General features: G+C 36.4%; 1 protein-coding gene across 1 annotated transcript in view; it reads left to right on the top strand.

Annotated features, from left to right (window-relative positions):
- Positions 1-354: 354 nt before the first annotated feature.
- The window catches only part of LOC124158788 (late secretory pathway protein AVL9 homolog), a 32459-nt gene continuing 11377 nt past the window's right edge, over positions 355-21436 (top strand). The window contains exons 1-11 of the mRNA XM_046534104.1: positions 355-602; positions 786-992; positions 1188-1416; positions 1849-2038; positions 4239-4322; positions 6947-7154; positions 10960-11337; positions 15129-15263; positions 16097-16316; positions 17092-17269; positions 19428-19516. Of these exons, the coding sequence (XP_046390060.1) occupies positions 516-602; positions 786-992; positions 1188-1416; positions 1849-2038; positions 4239-4322; positions 6947-7154; positions 10960-11337; positions 15129-15263; positions 16097-16316; positions 17092-17269; positions 19428-19516 (2005 nt within the window). The 5' untranslated portion in view covers positions 355-515. The remainder of the gene's footprint in view (positions 603-785; positions 993-1187; positions 1417-1848; positions 2039-4238; positions 4323-6946; positions 7155-10959; positions 11338-15128; positions 15264-16096; positions 16317-17091; positions 17270-19427; positions 19517-21436) is intronic.

The following is a 21436-nucleotide window of genomic DNA, read 5'->3' as shown; positions in this document are numbered from 1 at the left end:
AAACTGAAAGATTGAATTAGTTACATTAAAAAGGAGGAGGCGACGAAAATTTTCTTGGAGCCCTCCCCCTGAGCAACGTAAACTTTGGAGACACATACGATTGGAATAGCTGTCACTTGATAAAGGATTCTATTATACTGGTTTCGCTATTTCCACGATGGCTGCTGCTTTTACAAAAAATTATCTAATCAATTTATTAATTTAAGTCTATTAATTTGACTTTAAGTTTAATTTATTTTCTAAAATCTATTTTTTATACTGATATTTTGAAAATATCTTTTGAAAGTGGCGCTAGTTAATGACGTCACTTGAGCAAACAACCACGTGACCCTATAGTTCGTCTGTCAAATAAAAATCTGAAGAACGTCACCAGCCGCGTAGGGAGTTGAAGATTTATCTCGGTGTTTCTTGGTTCCTGCATTTGCTGTGTGAACTGCGGAAGTTCGTCATGTGTTCGTACTAATTATTTCTCAAATATATAAAATATGTTTATATAACTAAGTCAAAAAGAGAACATGACTGAAGAGAATAAAAACGCTGGACCAAAAGGGCCGATTCTGCATGTTATCGTTGTTGGCTTCCATCACAAGAAAGGATGCCAAGTGAGTAAACAGGCACCTTGTGTTTAATTTGAACTTTAATGTACCCTAAATACCATTTTACATGACATTAATTGCTTCAAATAATTACTTAAGCGATAGCGATGTGGATGAATGGACAGAGTCAAATATCCCGTTATCATATCCTTTCACTAATGAGACATTGTCTCGGTTTGCTCTTGTAAGGTTGAGTATTCATTTCCACCCTTAATGCCGGGTGGCTCTTACGACTCAAATGAGTGCCCACCTGGTTGGAAGTATCTACCAACTTTGGCTCTACCTGATGGTTCCCACAATTTCACGGAGGACACTGTTTATTTCCATCTCCCGAGCTTAACCAATCCTAAACAAACAGTGTACGGTATATCCTGCTTCCGACAAATCCCAGTTGAGGTGAGTAAAAGAAATCTGGTACTTGACTTCACTCATTAATTCGTATATATTTGTGCATGATGGAGTCATCGAAGTTTTTATTATTTCCGTGAAAGTTATGTTTTGCAAACGTCCTAAGGCAACACAAAGGATTCCTCAACTATGATGGAGCAATCTCCTCGGAGTGTTGAATAAGACCTTTGTTTTTCATTGCAGAAAGTCACCAATCGAACTGCGGATATAACTCGAGGGACAGTTCAAAAATCAGTATGTGTACTGAGCACTTTGCCTCTATACGGCCAAATACAAGTGAAAATGGCCCTTATTACTCATGCTTATTTTGAGGAGGGAGATTTCAGCAAGGTGTCCCTGCTTCAAGATACGTTTACGAATTTAAATGACTGTCTTAGTGAAGAGATGCTGAATACTTCACAAGTTTTTGTTGGTAAGTTACACCTGTGATTGAAATAAACAATTTAATATTTGCATTAAACAGGAAACAGTAAATCTTGGGATTTTCCTAGTGGTTGAAACTATTAACCCTCAACATTTAATGACTATTCTGGGGCTGCAAACCTCATATCACCGAAAATAGCGAATTAAATCATGTCAAAGTGTTTTCCCCTATGTAATTCCACCAGATTTATATAAAAACTTACAATATCATTATTGTTTACTGGCAGCAGTAGATGATTTGAATATGTATGTCATGACCGAAGCATATGTTAATGTTTATTATTTTATTACTTTCCTATTTCTAAGCATCAGTTGGCAATTACAGCTGAAATCGAGGCTATAGCCCTATTGTGTGATTTTAGTTTCAGTTGATACATCATTAAAACAATAAAGCTATGAAGATATTTCAATTTCTTTCAAGGTCTCTCACCTCAAGATCTGATCCTACAGTTCAAGCACAAGGCATTGCTTATGTTTAAGTTGATGCTATTAGAAAGAAGAGTGCTATTTTTCAAATCTCCTGTTCAGCACTTGTGCTCAACAATTCTATCTCTATTATCTCTGCATCCTGGAATGATTGAAAAAGGTCTCATAGAGTCAGCTTGTGTTAAGTAAGTAACATTATTGTTTTTATAAAATATTATGTAAATGTTAAATCCTACTCTTTAGCATTTCACCAGTTGGTTTTTGTCTTTCATCTGAATGGTACATGCTACCATTTATGGAAGTACAGTAGATTCCGGTTAATTGGGACATATTGGGACTTGTGCACTTTGCCCCAATTAAGCGGCTGCCCCAATTAGGCGAACTCTCTTGTATATGGGCATAAAAAACTTTGAAATGGTAGAAAGAAGACTAAAAAATGTTTATAATGCAACATAGGTATTTTAAAATAGTAATTTGATTAATAAATCAGCGAGTTTAGTTAATTTATTATAATTTTTAATAATTATAACATTTTGTCAAAAATATTTTTCACAGCCACGGGCGACGCTGAATGAATGTCTTTTACGAAGTCCTATTAAAGAAAAGTCCTATTCTCTTACTGATACTATAACAACATGAGCTTTCAAAATAGGGCAAGAATAGGAACATGTGTGAAAAATAAGAGTGAATCGAAGGAGGAAAATATAAAAAATAGTATTCTGAAAACAAATAATTTTATTTTCGTCGCGAGTATAGTCTATGTCGCCGACTCATGGCCCAATGAAGCAGCATGCTGTCCCAATTAAGCGGAGAATACTCGGGGATATGTATTTCTCTATTGGGTTCTGTTCGTCAAGATCTGTCCCAATTAAGCGGCTGCCCCAAGTAATCGGTGGACCCATTAAACAGAATCTACTGTATTTCTATCTATCGTTGCATTTAGAATTGATATTTTATTTTGGAACATATTTGATGTTAATCTAATGAGGATTGTTCATTTCTGGAGGGAAATTTTGGCTTATTGCAGAAAGAAATCTGTATTATTAACCTATATCGAATTAAGTACTTGATGTTAATATGTCTACATACAGTATTTATGATCATGGAAAGTACTTGGTATCACAGTCTATTTCAAATGACTTTGTGGCGAGATTTTGATCACTCCCATCAGCTCTCATTTTTGTGTATCTGTGGAAATATGTGAATGTGATCCGGCTGGAGAGGAAAACATGATTCAGGGTAGAGAAGAGTGCTTGGAAGGCATTGCCGTTTTAGGAACTTTTAAAATTTAATGTTTTTGGAGAAAAATGAAAAAGAAGAAACTTTGTGCCTTCACATGAATGTTTATTCACACATTTACACAACCATGGTTTCAACATTAGACGTCATCATCAGGTGAACTCTACTGAGGTCCATCACGTCATTTAATACCAGGCTTAGAGGGGAAGGGAGGAAGGTATTTAGGTTGGACGGATTGGTCAACAGACCTAGTTCCAGCTAGGATTGGTCAATAGACCGTCCAACCTAGTTACCTTCCTCCCTCCCCCTCTAAGCCTATAATGATGTATAAAATGATGTGATTGACCTCTGTTGAGTTCACCTGATGATGACGTCTAACGTTGAAACCATGGTCGTGTAAATGTGTGAATAAATATTTCATGTGAAAGCCCATAGTTTCTTCTTTTCATTTTTCATTATAAATCGCTTTCACAAAGTTACGTCTCAAACAATCAGTTTTTAGAGAACACAAGGTCCCAATTGGGGAGGTCAAGGGGTTCACACCGTCCGTAAAAATGCTTTGGAAATACAGTTAAAGGTGTACCCCCTCCAAATGACCCCCTAAATGATGATTGTTGTTTAAATGATATAACTCCCCAAGTGGATTCCTCTAAAATTATATTGGGACTGTGGCCAGAAAATATTTTTGGGGAACATGCTAAGTAAAGTGTCAAGGTAAAGGAAGATCTTTTAGTGGCAGAAGCCAGATTCAGACTGAGCCCTCGGGAGGAGGAATTTCACTTCCCCAATCCCTTTGGTTACTTCAGTACATGTAGACCTCATGCTCTTCTACCCAGTCTTAATTGCCTCTACAAAATTGAAATACACTATAACTATGAAAAAGAATTATGTGAAGGAATTGGTAGGTGTGTTGCTATAACTCGGAAATGTTGACCATTGTAAATCTAGTGCTAAAGAGAAGAGAGATTCTTTTAAACCTTTGGTGTATGATATATATATATATATGCATGCTGACTACAAACTTGGGATGGATAATTATGTGCTTATAATCCCACCTTTTTCGTAATATTACCGTTGGAAAAATGTCTGTGGTTTGTCTTAATATTGTTTTGCCCAAAATGGCTGAGTTAGGTTTTTTAATTGCAGACCATCACGACCCATGTCTCCAATTCCAGACTTTAGTTCGGATGTTGAAGACAAGAAGGATGTGGAAAAAGTGGAGTTAACTAGGTATGGTACACATTTGCATGAACTTAAGATTGGATTTCTAATGTACTCCTGCTCAGCAGTTTTTATCCAGAGTTTTCCTTTTAATTTGATCATTCAGTTATTATTGGTTGTGCAATTGATGAATGAAATGGTAATTTCCTGTGTGGATGTTGATTTATTGATCACCGGTTTTGACATTCTATCATTTTAAAATTTGAGCTTTTAATCTCAAACATATTGTTGTTGTAATCATATACACGGTCAAGCACTATCTAGTAGATTGAACTTGAGGGGGGATAAGATGTGTTGGTAAATGAAATGCTCAAGCATGCCACCCATCCACAAGGATTATGAGGATAGTTAAAGAGTAGGGAGTTCTTGGATTGGGAATTGGCCTATTTCACTATCAAAGAAGTTTATATCACTGCATAAATCACTAATGATACCACAGAATGGAAACTAAATGGCCTATTAAACCTTCAGAAATTAAATTTGCCACGAATTTGGGCAATGACAGAGCTATTTACTTAATTTGAGAGTAGGGGTCATTAGTCTGTACTTACAGCTCTTCTACTATCAAGGGGAATAGTAATAATCAGGGTTGATTAGGGTAAGGTTTGGAGAGAAAAAGAGAAGCAGGGGTCACAAAATGATACCTATTGGTGGTGGCTTCATTAGTCATGTCATCTTCTTTCGAGTTGAGATGGGAAGGGGGGGGGGCACAATTGGACTGAACTTATAGGAATTTTAGTAATCATTGTAGCTGATGCACTTGCAGTGGCATTTCAAGACTCCATTAATGATTTGCCATTAGGAGAGGTGCCAGTGAAGATACCGGGAATTGGATTTTTACTCAGTCCAGTGGCTGCGACTTCTTCTCATCCTGACTCCTTGTCTCCTGTCCACGAATATCTTCATAGCTGCTACCTCCATTTTCTCCACTAATTTTTCTTTTTTCTGGCATGGTATATGCCCTTGTATGCTGTTTTAGAGGGACAGAAGTGGGGAAATAAAACCACTGTCTCAGGGAATAAGGCTGTACCACTACTAGACTAGGTAGGCCATTCAGATCAGTTGCAATAATTGTGTATGAGGTTAAGTGTGGAGGAGGAGGCGTTGAGTGTGGGTAGAGGAAAGATTACTTGGCTGAATGCTCCTTTGGAAATATGGGAAAAATAACACACATGGCACGCGTCATCAGTAATGCGTTTGCACTCAGGAAGGGAGGAAAGGAGCTTGAGGGGGTTATATTCACCCTGTTTTTCAGCCATTATACGAGTCCTCCCGCTGAATTTCACCATTTTGTGACTAGTCACAGTGTGCATTCTGTCTAGAGGTATGAGGCTGTGGTATTTATGATGGGAAAAACCTATCCATGGATGTTCTTGATGTTCTCTGTGGGAATCTTGTGGGGAGGAGGGTAGGATGGAGGAAGAGCACTTGGAGTTAAGCTCCAAAGAGCTACTTCAGTAAGTAGGGTCTTTGAGCATGTAGGTGGCACATGCCCTGCCCAGTAGATAGAATAATCAGGATGGTGTTGTGTGACAAGAATTAAAGACCTCAAGGTTTGTCTGAAAAGCAGGGACAAAAAACTCTTATTCGTAAAAACTTTCAACTATATGGGGCATCTGTGTTCTAACTATCCCAAAATCAGGTTCCCATTGTTTACTATTTGGTCTTATGGTTTGTCATATCTAATTTAGTGTAACTCTTTGTGTACTTCTTCACTGCTTTCATTCTCCTGTTCCCATTGCCTTCCAGCCCGGTCAAATTAGCCCAAAAAATAGGGGTACCCTTGCATAAATTGCCAACAAGCTAAAAATTTGCATGAACCTCAAGGATACCACTCTAATGAAATCTTGAAAAGTCCCCATCGATCCCGTGTGTGCAAAAAACTCATTTTTGTGACCTTTGACCTTGAATAAAATATTTTGCACACACGGGATCGATGGGGACTTTTCAGGATTTCATTAGAGTGGTGTCCTTGAGGTTCATGCAAAGTTTCAGCTTGTTGGCAATTTATGCAAGGGTCAATGTCTATTTTGACCGGGCTATTCCTTGGATACATGAGTTTTTCTATTTTATGTTTCTACTGTGATTTTATTTCTCTTGATTCATCCTTAGTTCAATATTTATTTCATTGGTACGATCTTTTGATTGTCGCTTGAGGTAATAAGTGCTCAAAGATAAAAACTAGTCTAAAATAAAGGTTTTATTTTTTTAAATTATATGTTAATCTTTCACCATGTCAGTATCATTTTATTATTCTATTATATATGTATATTTATATGCATTAGGAATACTAAGTAGGCAAATCAACACAAATATTTCTAGTCTTTATGTAAAATGATGAAACTGCCAAAACTAAGCATATGAAATATATTGGCATATATGAAGTAGAATGCCTCTGTGGAAATTTTTATCACCCCTATATGGAAATGGAAATTAGTATATGGAAATTAGTCTTGATAAACTTTGATGGAGAGAAAAAACATATTGAATATATTGTAGGAAAGTCTCACTAACTTGATTCTATGTGATGCCTTATGTTCTCTAGTTTGTTGGTCTCAATAATTGTTTTCCTAATTAATATTTATATCTTGTTTTTGTTTGTTAACTAACCTCTTTGATTCTAATTTTTCTAGCACCAATACCAATATATCTTCAGTACCTAGTGAAAAAGGTGATGGTCAAGATTTGAATGTTTCGAGAGATACTGAGGACAATAAAGGGTTAGTCTCTGAAGCTGAGGAATCGAAATTGGTGGACTCTCTGAAGACAACAGCCATGGAAATGGAGAAAGAAAAAAATGAAGATAGACAGAATTCAAGCGAAGATCTCTCCTCAAATAAGGTACTTGCTTGGCTTTGATTACATGCCTGTGAAACAAATGTATTAGCTGGGTAAGATAGGGATTTTGGACCTGAAAGGAAAATTCATTGGGAGTGAGAAGTATCAATTATTCCCATTAAATGGAGATAGCTATTGGTATTTTTATCTTGGCAAATTTTTACTAAAACTGATTTTTTTGATCAATTTTTGTAATCCATCAAAATATAGACAAGATCAGTAAATTTTACTGACTTTTACAATTATTCTTGACAACTTATGTTTCTAAGTCATGCTTCAAACAAAGTCTTTATTTCTACATCAGTATCACCATTTCTGCTTTTGAATGCATTTGTTGTTTTTTACTAATTCTAAGTCAGTTTTCCTCCATTTTTTAGAAATATAACAACATTGACTCCTTTTAACACACTTTATTGGATTCATTGTATGAGTGTACATCAAAGTATATTTTCACAATTTCATTTGAGTCATTCTGAGCCAGTTCAAACTGGAGTTGGCCCTTGTCCTCATTCATTTCTATGAACATTGGTAGTATGACTTTGCCTCCTCAAATAACAAATACCAGTTCAAGGATCTCTTTTCCGGCTCTGTGTCAGTTTACAAGCTTCATATGTGTCAGCCTTTCTTAAATTCAGTGTGAAATCTGACACAGTGAGATTAACATGCCTTGAAAATGGAAAACAACTTGTTATCAGTCACATTGGTGGAAATTAATCCAATAGCCTGGTGCAGAGCTTGAGAAGACTTCCTAAGTATTATTCACCATGAAAAACTTAAATAATGTATCAGTTAGTGTCTTGCAAAGGTTAAAAAAACTGCTAAATAATGTGTACTTTGTTAATTGTAGTCTTTTGGAACACAAAATGTACAATGTCACTATTTTTTTGGAAGAATCCACACAAGCACATGTTAACACGTTCGCTGGCGGGCCCGAATTCTGCTATCATTCAGCGTGTGCCAGGCGAATATTTTCAAACCTATTACCAAATGGCCATTATGATAATGAGCCTGACTCCGGGTTTTACTAATAATTTTTGGTATATTTACACTCATTACGTGATGCGCTATCGCTTGTAACTTTAGTCACGTGCGACGCCATAGGGCGTCTCCCCACTTTTGACAATGCCTAAAATTTGATGAGACGCCATTTGGCGGCTCAGGCAATTGGATCTGCGTTCCAACTTTTTAGTGTACACTCAAAACCTATGATTTAAAATAATGTTAAAACAAATTTTAATTGTTAATTATGCTTTTAATAATATTTGCTTTCGTATCCAAAGATGATTAGTGCATTGATTTAAATTTGGTAGGTATAGGTATGGCTGGTCCGAACAGAGCATACATTTGGTAGAAACACATTTGGCTTTACTGAGGGCAACTTTGCGGCTTATCGTCTGCGTGAATTCTTTGCAACATCCGCGACAGCCAACACGGGCTTTTCTAAAATGAAGAAACAGCACTAAAAATAGTGCGAAAAATACTAATTGTCAATTTTACGTAATGATAATTTTATCCTCTAAATTACCAGACTTCGAAGACTTCCTCCAGTGTTATTTGTATTTATCAGGTAGTGCGTCGATTTTTTTTAGATCCAATCAACGGAATCGCAAAGAATATGCAGCCATTCTTCTATAATTTATCGTCATAACTGCAGGAGAGAGATCATGTGGGCACCTGGATTCCGTGTTTCATTCCACAGTATAAAAGCATTAACAATGCAAGTCCCTAAAAGAGCATTATCGGCCACCTTGTGGTACCACCTTACTGTTTTTCGATGGGTGCAGTGATACAACGAAAGGGTGTCGGCAATGTCAATTCCTCCCTTTATTTTATTATACTCAATCACCATCTTTGGCTTAGTAACCACTTCCCCTCTTCGATTTCTTTCCCCGTTGGGATTATCTCTGATCTGATGGTGGTGGAGATCATCAATACGTCGCGCTGATCTTTCCATTTCTTTACCGTTACTCCACAAGTTTTTCATAGCACTGAAATGCCTTTCTTTAATTTAGCAGTTGTTATTTCTCTTAATAGCCCTTTCATATTTTTCCTAATGGTTCCCTCAAAACGAGTCTTATCTTCCTAGCTTTCTTTCCGTAGGCGTGGGATTAATCACCTCACTAGAAGTATCAAAACATTACAGGAGGATTTATTAGAAAGTGAATAAAAAAATCGAATGGGGAATCATACCTGTATTAGAAGAAGAAAGGTTACCTGACTCTGAGGATTCATACGACTTCTAAGACACCCTGAATTAGCGGTGTCTCCTTCAGAAAATCCTTCAAGGTCGTTGGTGGAAGCCGAATTGTCAGAATGAAAATACGCTCGATTTCTTCTTCGTTAAAACGTTTCTTTCCCCCAATAATGCGTGACGGAGTACACATGATATATTCACAGAACTGGTTATCACTTCCGTATCGAAGGCACAGACACAGCGAATAATTTTGGTATACTGATGCGCTCCTCACTCGGTTAAGTATGAGCGACAACTGACGGAAGGGAAAAAAGCTCTGGATATGTAATTTGAAACATTGTGTGGAGATATAACACCTCAAGCTTCCACTTGAAACATAGAATGATATAGCCATTGAAATATGCCACTCCCGAAAAAAAACACGAGAAACCGAAGGCGAAAAAAAATGAAATTCGAGCTAGAACGTGTTACCAATACCCCCCTTTCACAGAAGATATCAATGTCTCATTAGTGCATTAGGAAATGTAACTTAAATTTCAAGTTCTATGCATCGCTTGATGATTCAACGAAAACGCAACTTTGACGCCCATTGGCGTCTCACTAGTTGCGTCCAGCAGCAATGCGAGACGCCATATGGCGGCTCACTAACTCGGATTTGAAGTTATGTTGCGGCGCGTGGCAGGGAACGTGTTAAGGGATTTCATTTTATGTTGCATAATTTGAAAATTACAAAATCATAACTAAAATGTAATTGCAATTATTAATTGTTTAAACAAATTTTTGTTAAACTTTTTATGAAGGTATAGTAATTATGGTCATTTTTAATTTTTTTTACAATTAGACATTGTTCTATTGAGAATGGTAAATAAAATATTTGGCCGTGAGCTATTCCATTTACAGAGAAATGTTATATTGAGTGTCTTGGGCAATGTCCATTTTGAGTTAATTTAGAGATAATATCCGTTTGGAGATAGGATAGAAGACCAGGAAACCAGAAACTTCTAACTTGTTGTCTTTTTGGACATCTCATTTTCCTTGTTTTTTTTCCTCTAAAATTTTGAATTTCTACATCCATAAGGCAGTTTGACTGCATGGTGCAATCGCTTTTATTATTAATTTAATTAAGCCATTTTATGCCTCTATAATGGGTTAGCCAACTCACTCTGCACCAAAAAATTGCAAATGTGTTAGTATTTCTTAAAACACTTTCCTGAGTTCCCACTAATTTTAACTTTTGCCATGGCAAAACGTTTGTACCTAGGCTATGAAATAAAAATTTTGGCTCTATATCAGATGTTATAATTCATGAAATTCAATTGATAATATTTGTAAACATTAGTATTTAACAATAAAGAGAAATGGCATAAAATACATCTAATTAATATTTATTGTCTGGCATTAATGTGCAGCGTTAAAAAAAATGATTTAAAAATCATGATTCAGGGAAAACTGGTAGCAGAGATATTAAGAATACATATTAATATTATTCGAGGCAATTAGATTTTTCCGTATTTTGATTTCTTCCAGAAAAAAGCCGATCCTGAATCATATTGTTTCTAATATTTAAGCTCCCAGTAATTGTCAGTTCTTAATTAGGCATTTCTTGTATTCTAGGCTCTGAATGGATCCACCCAAAGAGAAGTCGATGATGCATCTCTAACTCCTGAGAATCCATCTGAGGACTCTAAGAATGCCCAAAGTGATTTGCCAAATTCGCAAGCTAACTTGGCCACTCATGCATTGAGTATGGTCCCAAATTTGAAAGGTAAATTAACAGGGGCAATCAGTTATTGGGCAGCTGGGAGAGACAAGTCTCCCAGCCCAGAGAAAGTGGAGATAGCAGTTGAAGCTGACATGGTTGGCATGGTTAGATCCAATTCAGATGAGAAACCCTCGGAGGGATCCGTGGAGATAAAGGTGCAATCCACCCTTTCATCAGTCGCCAGCCTCACTGCCGAGGAGTGTGGCTGCCCTATGGCTCTCTTCACTAAGGTATGTCATTTGTAAAGCTTACACTCCGTACTTAAACCTTTAACTGCGGAAATAAGCTGAAATAGAGCTCCCTACAGGCGCAAAAAAAATGACAATATTTTTTTTTATTTTTGCATAATTTTATTAATTATAACTTTTTACTTAAGGAAAAAATGTTTCAAAAATATATAATCGACTAATTTTCTGCTGCTTTTACTTGAAATGATTAACTCTAGGACATGTATTACAATTATGCGAAAAATAATTTAAAAATATACATAATAATAAATACTAGAGATGGGTCGAATAGCAGATTTCTCGAATTCGAATATCGAATTCGAATATCGAATTCGAATATTAAATCATTGCTTGAATATTCGAATACCTCGAATACTAAATGATGAATGCTGGATTATTTGACTCGGTTGCCTATGCAGCAGGCAACACAAGATTTTGGGGAGTAATTTTGATTTCCTTTAAATGATTCGAACAGGAATTTAGCTGATTAATGAATATTTTAATTTTATGGAAACAATTGGGCATATAATTAATTCAGCTAACATCGCTTTGCCCCCACTCCTGCTGCCAAGTGCTAGCTCACAATCTGAGGCATTTCGCAAAATACAAGCTCTTTTCCACTGGATTTTCTTCAATTATTTTCAGTCCATCTTTCGGAGTTCTCACGAGATAAGAAGATGAATTGGAATTGCTATCAGGGAGAAAACAAATATTCTGAGAAAATATCCCTTCGTCTGTGACTGTAACAATAAATATTTATAGCACCACTAATAAATTGTAACTTGATATATGTTTTCGGAAAAAAATACCTCATCAACTTCGGAGAAGCTCTGCTGCTCATATCGAGTTTCGCCAGAATGCTAAGTCTCCGTCGTATTTTGACATTTATTTCTTTGCGTAAAATGCTTAAATAAACTCAGAAATACGTCGTGTTTGGTCTTAATCTTTTTGAAATTACGCGCACATTACTAATATTTCAATTCAATAAAGGTGCAACATCAATTGACGAAAGTCATTCTTAGACACCTTTTGTGCTAATAGATGACTCATGCAGCGGTTGACCTCCACAGAAATGGGGAACTTCGAAGCTGGTAGGAAAAAAAAGGTCAGTGGGGGAGAAAAGGGAGGGCCCGAAACACGTTTCTATTGTTCTCGAAACACGTTTCTATTGTTCTCGTGTAACTTGGTATTTTTTCGATGCCAAGGTCTTCGTAATATGATCCCTGCGCGAGCTGTGACCTTTTTTTTTCGAAGAAGAGGAAAGCCTCAGAGGGGGGCTAGTGCTGAATGGAGAGGGATACCGGATCTTGGGAAATGCGCTAATGTAAGGGTATCGTATGGTACTCACACAGCAGTTGACATCCAGAAATGGGGAACTTCGAAGCAGGTAGCCAGAAAAAGGTCAGTGGGTGAGAAAAGGGGGGAGGGCGTGAAACACGTTTTTATTGTTCTCGTAACTCGATATTTTTTTCGGAGCAGGGGTCTTCGTAATGCGATCCCTGCGCGAGCTGGGACCTTTTGTTTGATTTCGGAGAAGAAGAAAGCGTCAGAGTGGTTGAGGCAAGTGCTGAATGGAGGGGGATAGCGGATCGTGGGAAATGCCCTAAGGTTGCTATCCCACGGCACTGAGGTTCTCCTGGTGGGGGGGATCGGGGATTTTTGGATTTTTTCACCCGACCATTTTCGGTTCCCCTCGTGTACTCTTTTCACCGCTAAAATCCACGAATTTGATGTAATTCGTCAACTTGCGTAAAACGGCGCTGCGAGCACTAAATGCCTACAGATCTCTACATTTTTCCGAGTCAACTACCAACGACGTACGTGCGACAGTGTATGACGCGAAATTCAAAGTATTCGAGGCGGTACTTTTCGCATAACTATTCGAAACCTCGAATATCGAATACTTTCTAATATTCGAGGTATTCGAGTATTCGCGGATACTATTCGCACATCTCTAATAAATACAAATCGTCAATAGACAATGGGAGCTGGTTAAGGTTTAATACTTACCTATATAGAAATTATGTCTCGTGACAACAATTTTAGTAAGATACAAATGATGGTACTTGAAACATTCACTACGAAACCGTCACACATAATCTTTAAGAGAAAGAGAGCATCATCTTAACTTCAACTGAATGGTATGTTAAGGGTCAACTGCTTCATATTCTAAAATGGAGTGTGTTATACATCTTGGCATGCCTTGAGAGTATGTAGGCATCTTACAAAAACCCTTTATTCAGAGCAAACATTTTGGATATTAAATCTGTAAGCGTTCAAATCCAATTGTACAATTAAGTAGGTAAAACTGACTTTGAATTTACATTCAGCAGACTCCCAATTATCTGGCTGCAGTATATCCGTGATGCGCATTGTCTGTGCATGATTTTCACTCTCGCTCAATATTTTACGTGATCTTTATAGAAAAATAAAATCAGACGCATAATCACCGGAATTAATGTATTTTAATGCTAGGGTACATTGAGCGTATTATTTCCATGAGATTTCCCCTTTTTAAAACGGAGGCATTTGTGCGCTACTTGCATTCACGGCTGCTCTGCATTCCTGTTTTTCAAGCCTCGCAGTACGCGATTGCACTCGGTGATCACGGATACACGTCCCGTGGCAGCTGCGACCCGGGCAGCTTGTGCGAGACGCGACTACATGGCGTGGTGCCTGAAAGTGTTGTTTCCGATGTCGCGAAGTGGTTTTTAGGCATTCGTGCCAACCACTTTTCTGTATCTGTGATCATGCAGCCACGGATGCATGGTTTTCAACACCAGTTCATATATGGAACCGTAATAATATGAGTAAAATCTTGTTATCGCTGCTAAAAAGATCGCATGCTGGGGATGAAACCTCTCAATGAGTCCGGGAAGCACTATAAAGTAACAGAATAACTGCGTAAATAACATAAAATTGTTTTTTTTTACGTAAATTAAGAAATTACTGGACATTAAAGTGAAAGTTTTGGTTATCCGTGTTTTCCGATTATTCATGCCGTCTCTCCCATCATTAGCCCGGATAATTGGGAGTGTGGCGTAATTAAATTTTGTGCGTATACTTATTCATAGTGCTTAACGTTGCGTACGGATGGCGAGAATTCTCGTCATTTTTTTTGCGAACATTCCGGACGGATGACGAAGATTCTCGTCATTTAGGCACGTCAACCTAAACAATTTGAAAGCGTACAATACGTGTTCGTTAGTACGTTTTCAGTTGTTGTTCGATATTCATAATGAATTAATGCATCATAAAGTTTGATTCGGTAAAGTTATATTCTAAACAGTAGCCTTTTAACCATGTTTAAACCTACGGTATAACGCCCTCATAGGCACATATTTCCCTGAATCGGCATTCCTAGGAATTTAAATACCCCGGTATGCAACGTGTTAAGATTTTCTCTTATTTTATTGTATGGAAATCACTTCATAAGAAGCCTGTGCGAATGCCTTGCTTTAACTAGTGGCTTCTTTTTGTGACTGCTAGTAATTTTGTTATTGAGGTTTTAAGTGGTAATTATGTGGTTCTCTCTCCTATAATAAATGATTTATCATACTGTGAAACATAATTTTCAGTTTTCAATGACCATCTATCTTTGCCAAACATTTATTGCTAAATTGTTGAAATAATTTACCTTTCATTGTCTTTTTTTTATTTAGTATTAAATAAGAAAATTTTACACCAGAGACCACTTTTGTGAACAGTAATACTAGAGCACAGTAATAAGTTAAGCCTTTATGTGAATACATAAATAGTTGAAGTCTTTTTAACATCTTTTTGTCATATTTCAGGGTTATTTGTGTCATCCGTATCTATCTCTACCATATCTTGATCTCCTCAGCGATGTGAAAGTTCGTGGATATGTAATTGGAGCTACAAATGTTTTATTCAAGCAGAAAAAGCAAGTCGCTGATGTAATTATTGAGGTGAGTTCAATACGACATTAATTTCTGTTGATTGAAGAATTTTAATATTTTCTACCTTATCATCAAGTATATGATCATACATGGTAGGCTTCTCCATCAAATCTCTCGAATAAAAAGGTTGGGAATTTGAAAATGCTGTCCACATTGGGAAAAATTTTATTGTTTTCACAGAACTCTGTCATTTTGGTTTGTAGTCTTTGCTGAAATGCTTTTTAGCCATATATTTTTTAAGGCTTGTGAGCAGTGCATCATAGAAATTTGAGGGAAGAAAAGATTATTGATTCAAGGAAGTGTTAAGATGGTCTTTGTTACTGGGCAACAGACAATCAATACATTTTCCAATTCAGTCCTCTCAAAGCAAAATTTGAATAATTTATGGAAATATGAAAATTGATACATGTTGCTCCTGAAAAATTAATTACAACTTATGCTTGGCAAAAGCTTTTCAGCATTCTGGTAGCACCCCATGGGTATGAATTAGCATCTTTCATGTTGATTGTATTGAGAGAACTAGTGCATGGATAGTTTTGAAGCAAGTATTTTCGTTTCTAGACTGACAGGTACAGGGTTAATAAATGTTTATGGAAGTAGATTGGTGTACTTAATATTTTAGTAGATTGATATACTTCATATTTTCAATTTAGAGTTAAGATTGAGTGACATGAAGTCACACATTCCTGTTTATTCACCTTTGTCTTTCCTTTTGTTGAGGATCATTTCTTAGTTAAGTGATTTGTGAAAATATCAGAGTATTGGAATTCTCTTTAACAATACTCAGCATTGAAATCGTCTAGGTAATAGGTTTCTTATTCCAAATCTCTCATTTTACTCAGATTGATGACATGAGGATTGAGACTCAAGATTTAGAATTACGGAAGCAGCTTCACTTAACCACACAAGATCTACGCTTTGCTGATTACATTGTACGGCAAGTATCTGAGGAGCGAACGGATGTCTTTTTGGATGGCGTTCGATGGGAAGGAGGAGATGAATGGATTCGCGCACAGTTCCGTCTTTACTTGATCTGTCTTCTGCGAACATCACTGATGGAAGGTTTGTATAACAGGTTTTCTCTTCATTGAATGACTTAGTTTTTACATTGTATGAGGAAAAGGGTATTTCATTTTTAATCTGATAAATTTAAGTATTGCGGGACCAGCCATGGTGATAACTATAGGGAGTCAGAAATAGTGTGAAAATTCCAGAGAGAAAAAATCCTTCGCCTTGACCAGGGTTCGAACCCATATCTCCCGATTTCCAGTCGAGTGCTTTAGCTGGTTAAGCTACCTAGGCGTCTTTCCCCTCTGTGGAAATTTGTGCACTCATCAAGAGCGAACATCTCTTAGTGTTGTTCAAAGTTCAGACTTTGATCTTTGGTGGTGGCCCAGTGCGCACGACTTGGACTGCTTGTTGCATAATATGCTCAGCAGTCCATACCTTCTTGCCTGGTAGAGTCCACGAATTTCTGCACAGGGGAAAGACACCTCTGTAGCTTAACTGGCTAAAGCGCTCGGCTGAAAATAAGGAGATCCGGGTTTGAATCCCAGCCAAGGAAAACATTATTTTTTTCTTTGTGGAATTTTCGTATTAAAACCTGATTCCCAAAAATTATGCTAGTACCGTATTTCTCCGAATATAGTCCCCCCCCCCCCCTAATTTTGAGGCTTCAGTTTTGGGAAAAGTTAAAAAAATGCTTTTGAATATAGTCCCCCCTTTACTTTTACCTTGGGCATTTTTGGAAAAAAAGAGGGGACTATATTCAGACATATATGGTATTTACGTGAAACAGGAATCAATAATTTTTTTCAATCTTAATTTTCTTTTGCAGATGGATGTAAGGACCATGAGTACTTCAACTCCAGTTTCATGGCCGCATGGAAATCAACCCATAGTTACAAATTGTGGGAAAGCAGTCAGCAGCACAAAACTGCTTTGCTCAAAGTACCTCCAGGACATCCTTTCTCAGGGCAACTCTCCGTTTCTGATATGAAACTAAGGTTGTCACAGTAAGTGTATTTTCATTTTTGCTGGACAAGATATAGTGAAGTAGTGAAGGCTGCCTGGGTGCTCCACCAGATATTCAGATAACTCATTCAGCCCCGAGGATGAAGTACAACTCGTACCCCGAATTGTCGGCAGCCATGGAGGAAATTATCGGGTGGAGGATCAGAGCAGTTTTCACTCCCAGAATACTCCCGGAAAACATTATTTCTTTTATAAGACTTAGTATGTTACTCCTTTTTCCCCATTTATTAACCTGAAAAAAATTCCTATAGGTATAATAAAAATCCATTTCTTTTCCTCTTTTAAGCAATGTTTTTAATGTCCTCAGCTGGAATTTTACCTTCTTCTGCTTGCTCCCACGATAACACAGTGGATTCAAATAAGGTGCATTGTGGAAGGAATAAGCTGCATCAAACCTGAAATTTTTTTCTGACAGACAACAAAATCCCTTGATACACATGCATACCAACTTAGTAGAATTAAATTGAAGTGATTCAAGCATTGTCATGAGCAATTGCCATTGTCAATTATAGCCGTAATCTCTTAATTTCTCCTAAGTCCTACAGTGTGCTTTCATTTAACATATTTCTGTGGAATGTATTTCATGGTGGCAAAACTTCATATCTGTTCTATTTTTGTGCCCTTTGAATTTGTGAATTTAAACCAGCACTTGGTTTTGGGGCTTAAATGGTTAACTTTGCCAGGGAATGAGAAAGTTGAACCTATACTAAACTTCTTAATCCAAGTACGTAACTTCAATTTCTCAATAGTTTTAATTGTATCACCTAATTTTGTTACCTGGTCTTAGTGGCTATCTTTCATAGTGAAGATCATACTTTTTGTTCTTTGCATTAAACTTTTTGCCTCCCGGATGTGAAGCCTCCTAAAAGAATTCTCTTGGGTTTACTGTGTCATGTTTTACTTTTTGTTGAACTAAAGGTCTCATTGCAGTTCAGATTTAACTTGTGGTAATTTCATTATGTCTAATGATGGGTATTTGTAGTTCTATAGAGTGGAATTTTGTTAGTCTTGATATTCTTGACTTTTAAAGTCTTGCCAAATCTTGAAATTAAAAGTTCTTTCTTGGAAATATCTCTTTGTTCAAATATATTATATAAGTCTTTCCTATTGGTTTCTTTCCTCAAAATGATTATACTTTTTGAGATATAACTACCTGAAATTTTAATAATAAAATATGTGGTTGTGACTGATTTGCTTGACTATCTATAATGGAAGTGTGTTTTTGAGTGGGTGACTCATAATGAGGTATTTTTATGTCTTTTTGGCATGTTCTGACAGTGTTTGAAGCACTGCAATGTAATTTTACTTTGTTGGGATGCATCTTGGAAGACTGGAAAATGAAAATTTTTTTCTAAAAATCAGGAAAATTTATTGTTGGTCAGGAAAAGAAATGCTCAGATTTGATACAGCATATTCCTTTCATAATGCACCTCATTTGATTGCACTGTGAGTACTACTGAGGTGATGGCTAATTGTGGAAAACCAATTTCTTATGACATTTGGTTAACTTACTCTGTTGTCATCATCAAGACTTCTGAATGCCATATCCTTGACTAAGACATCAGAAGCCCTTATTACATCTTTTGTGGTGAAGATGGATATGTCAGTGCATAGTGCATAGGCAATCAATAAGTGGAAGAATTTGAAAGAGTTCTCGTGACTGCAAGTAAGCTGAAGAGCAGTCTTTTAGAACGCTCCTCATTATTTCGTCAGTTTTCTGTAAAATAGGTCCAGAAAGAACTTATTTGCAATGAAAATTGCCTCATACTTGCAATGCTTACCTAACTTATTTTATACAAATAAGACTAGTATAATAGTTGTAATGACAGTCAAGTATAAGTAGATTTGTTTGTGCGCATGGAGAGATTTCCAGGTAACTGAAGTTGTTGACATCATTGGGTTCTTTCTTCACTAAGGGTTAGCAACTGCTAAAATTTGCTAGCACTAAGAAGGAAACTCAACAGTTGCAGCTAGAATCTCTAATGTTGTTACTAACTTGAATTAGCAACTTGTACTAGTAAGCAGAATACACCATGGTTAAATATTCTGGCTGAGCTAATCGGCAATGTTTTTCATGCTTCTTTTGAATGACCTCCATCAATTTGTTTGTGCTTAGAAGTTTTTCCCTGGTAATTACAGCACAATGCAGAGCACAGAAGGTGGGAGGAAGCTAAACCAGGCCATGACCAGCACAGGACGAGCTGTAGCTCACACGGGGAGAGCAATGGGTGAGTGAGGTCTATTTATCTTCCCTCCTCCATTTGCCTATAAATTTCTATTATGGGTGCATTCCAGTCATGATTGCATTGTTAATAGTGTAAATATTCATAAAAACATAGAATTTTCATTAAATGTGTGTCATTTGCCTTTACAATGGGTATCAAAATAGGTCTTAGCCTTGCCTTTCATTTGCCAAAGATCTGGCTCTATTATTGGCATGACAATTTAGAAAGATAAGGTGTATTTATGAATTTGGAATATTTTTATAGACACAATGCCTGTCAATGATCAGAAACTGTTACATTGGGAGTTAATATTAGTGAGAGGTATGAGTTTATGAGTATTTCATCACATTCTATGTTTAAAAAAAGATATCTATACTCTTTTGATAATTTGTCTTGCTTAATGTCTTAAATGATTATTCTTCAATATTTCAAGCATGATAGCTATAAAATTCATTGCAGTTGTATCATGAATACTTCCTATTGTTTCCGTTTAATTTGAGTTTTCTGTTCTTGGGTGTTTTATTTGAGGGCATCATTGAATTCCGTTGTTCATAAATTTATGAGTTAATTACATAAAAACATTATTGTAGCTAGATTAATATCATTATCCATGTTAGAAGCAAACATTGACATTTCATACCAGTCGCTGTTACAGAAGTGAAATGATTATTCTCTCTCACTGTGTCTCATAACCTGCATGCAATGATTGGAAAGCATCCATTGCTGTGTGTTTTTGTTTGCTTGTGCTTGATAACTTTCAATCTTCCACCAGACCATTTGCATGAGTATGTTTGGCTGTTACTCATTTTGAAATATTTATGGAAATAAAAATTACCGTATATGTCTGAAAATAGTCCCCCTTTTTTTCCAAAAATGCCCATGGTAAAAATAAAGGGGGGACTTTATTCAAACGCATTTTTTTAACTTTTCCCGAAACTGAAGTCTCAAAATTAGGGGGGGGGACTATATTCGGAGAAATATGGTAGTTTTAGGCAAGTGCATTGCAGAAATCCATCAAGCCTCTGTGTTTAAAAAGTTGAAAAATATCTGTTTCTCTGCATGTTTAAGATTTTAATTTTTAGGAATATTTTATTTTTTAATTATCGTTGAGTAATGACTGCATAGATGTCTATGCAAGCAGCAATTAAGTGTTTTCCGTAACTAATCTTCGGAAATGGTCAATTAGTGCTACCGTAAATCTTCAATTTTCTGTCTTATCCATTCTTTCTCTCTGATGTCAGTCGTGTGAAATGTAATACAGTGATCTAATTTATTTATTTATTATCCTTAAAAAGTTAATTTATCGTGTTAAATTATATTTATGTTTTGTCATTTTCTATTTTCTGGCAATTTGCAAATTTCAAAATATCCTTGGCTTTTCTCGTTTTTTTTCCTAATTAATGAGTGTTTGTAGATTTTTTTCATCAAAAGTTTTTCCCAGTGCTTTGCTTTTTCTGTGAGTGATAAAGAACTAGAGCATTATTATCAAAACAGCCACAGTGTGTGTTTCTGCTGGCTTAATTAGCATAAATTCAATGAAGCATGCCTTGAGGGATATTTCTTCCATTGGGGGTGCAGGAAAATTCTTGGCCAGAATGAAGAAGATGGGAACAAAGGAGTTAAATCACTGATGGAAAGTAGGTAAATACCCAGAACTGTAATTAACATACTTTCCTGACGATATTCACCCCTTGATTAGTACACTTTGGAATTACATATTTTTTGAGGAGCTTAAAAATCCAACGTACTGATCCTGTTAAAAATTTGGACCCACTCTCTTAGCTTTTTTATTTTTATTGCCACATTTACATATATGTATCCCTGTTTTAATGTTTGATTAATCAAAATGATGATAGTTAAGGACAAGTATTTCAGTAATATGCTTGTAAGAAAAGCTAGGAACCATATTAACAACCTGTGTAT

The sequence above is a fragment of the Ischnura elegans genome, chromosome 5, assembly GCF_921293095.1.
Source record: "Ischnura elegans chromosome 5, ioIscEleg1.1, whole genome shotgun sequence".
In the NCBI taxonomy this organism is placed as follows: Eukaryota; Metazoa; Arthropoda; class Insecta; order Odonata; family Coenagrionidae; genus Ischnura; species Ischnura elegans.
This window is presented reverse-complemented; position numbering and strand designations above follow the sequence as displayed.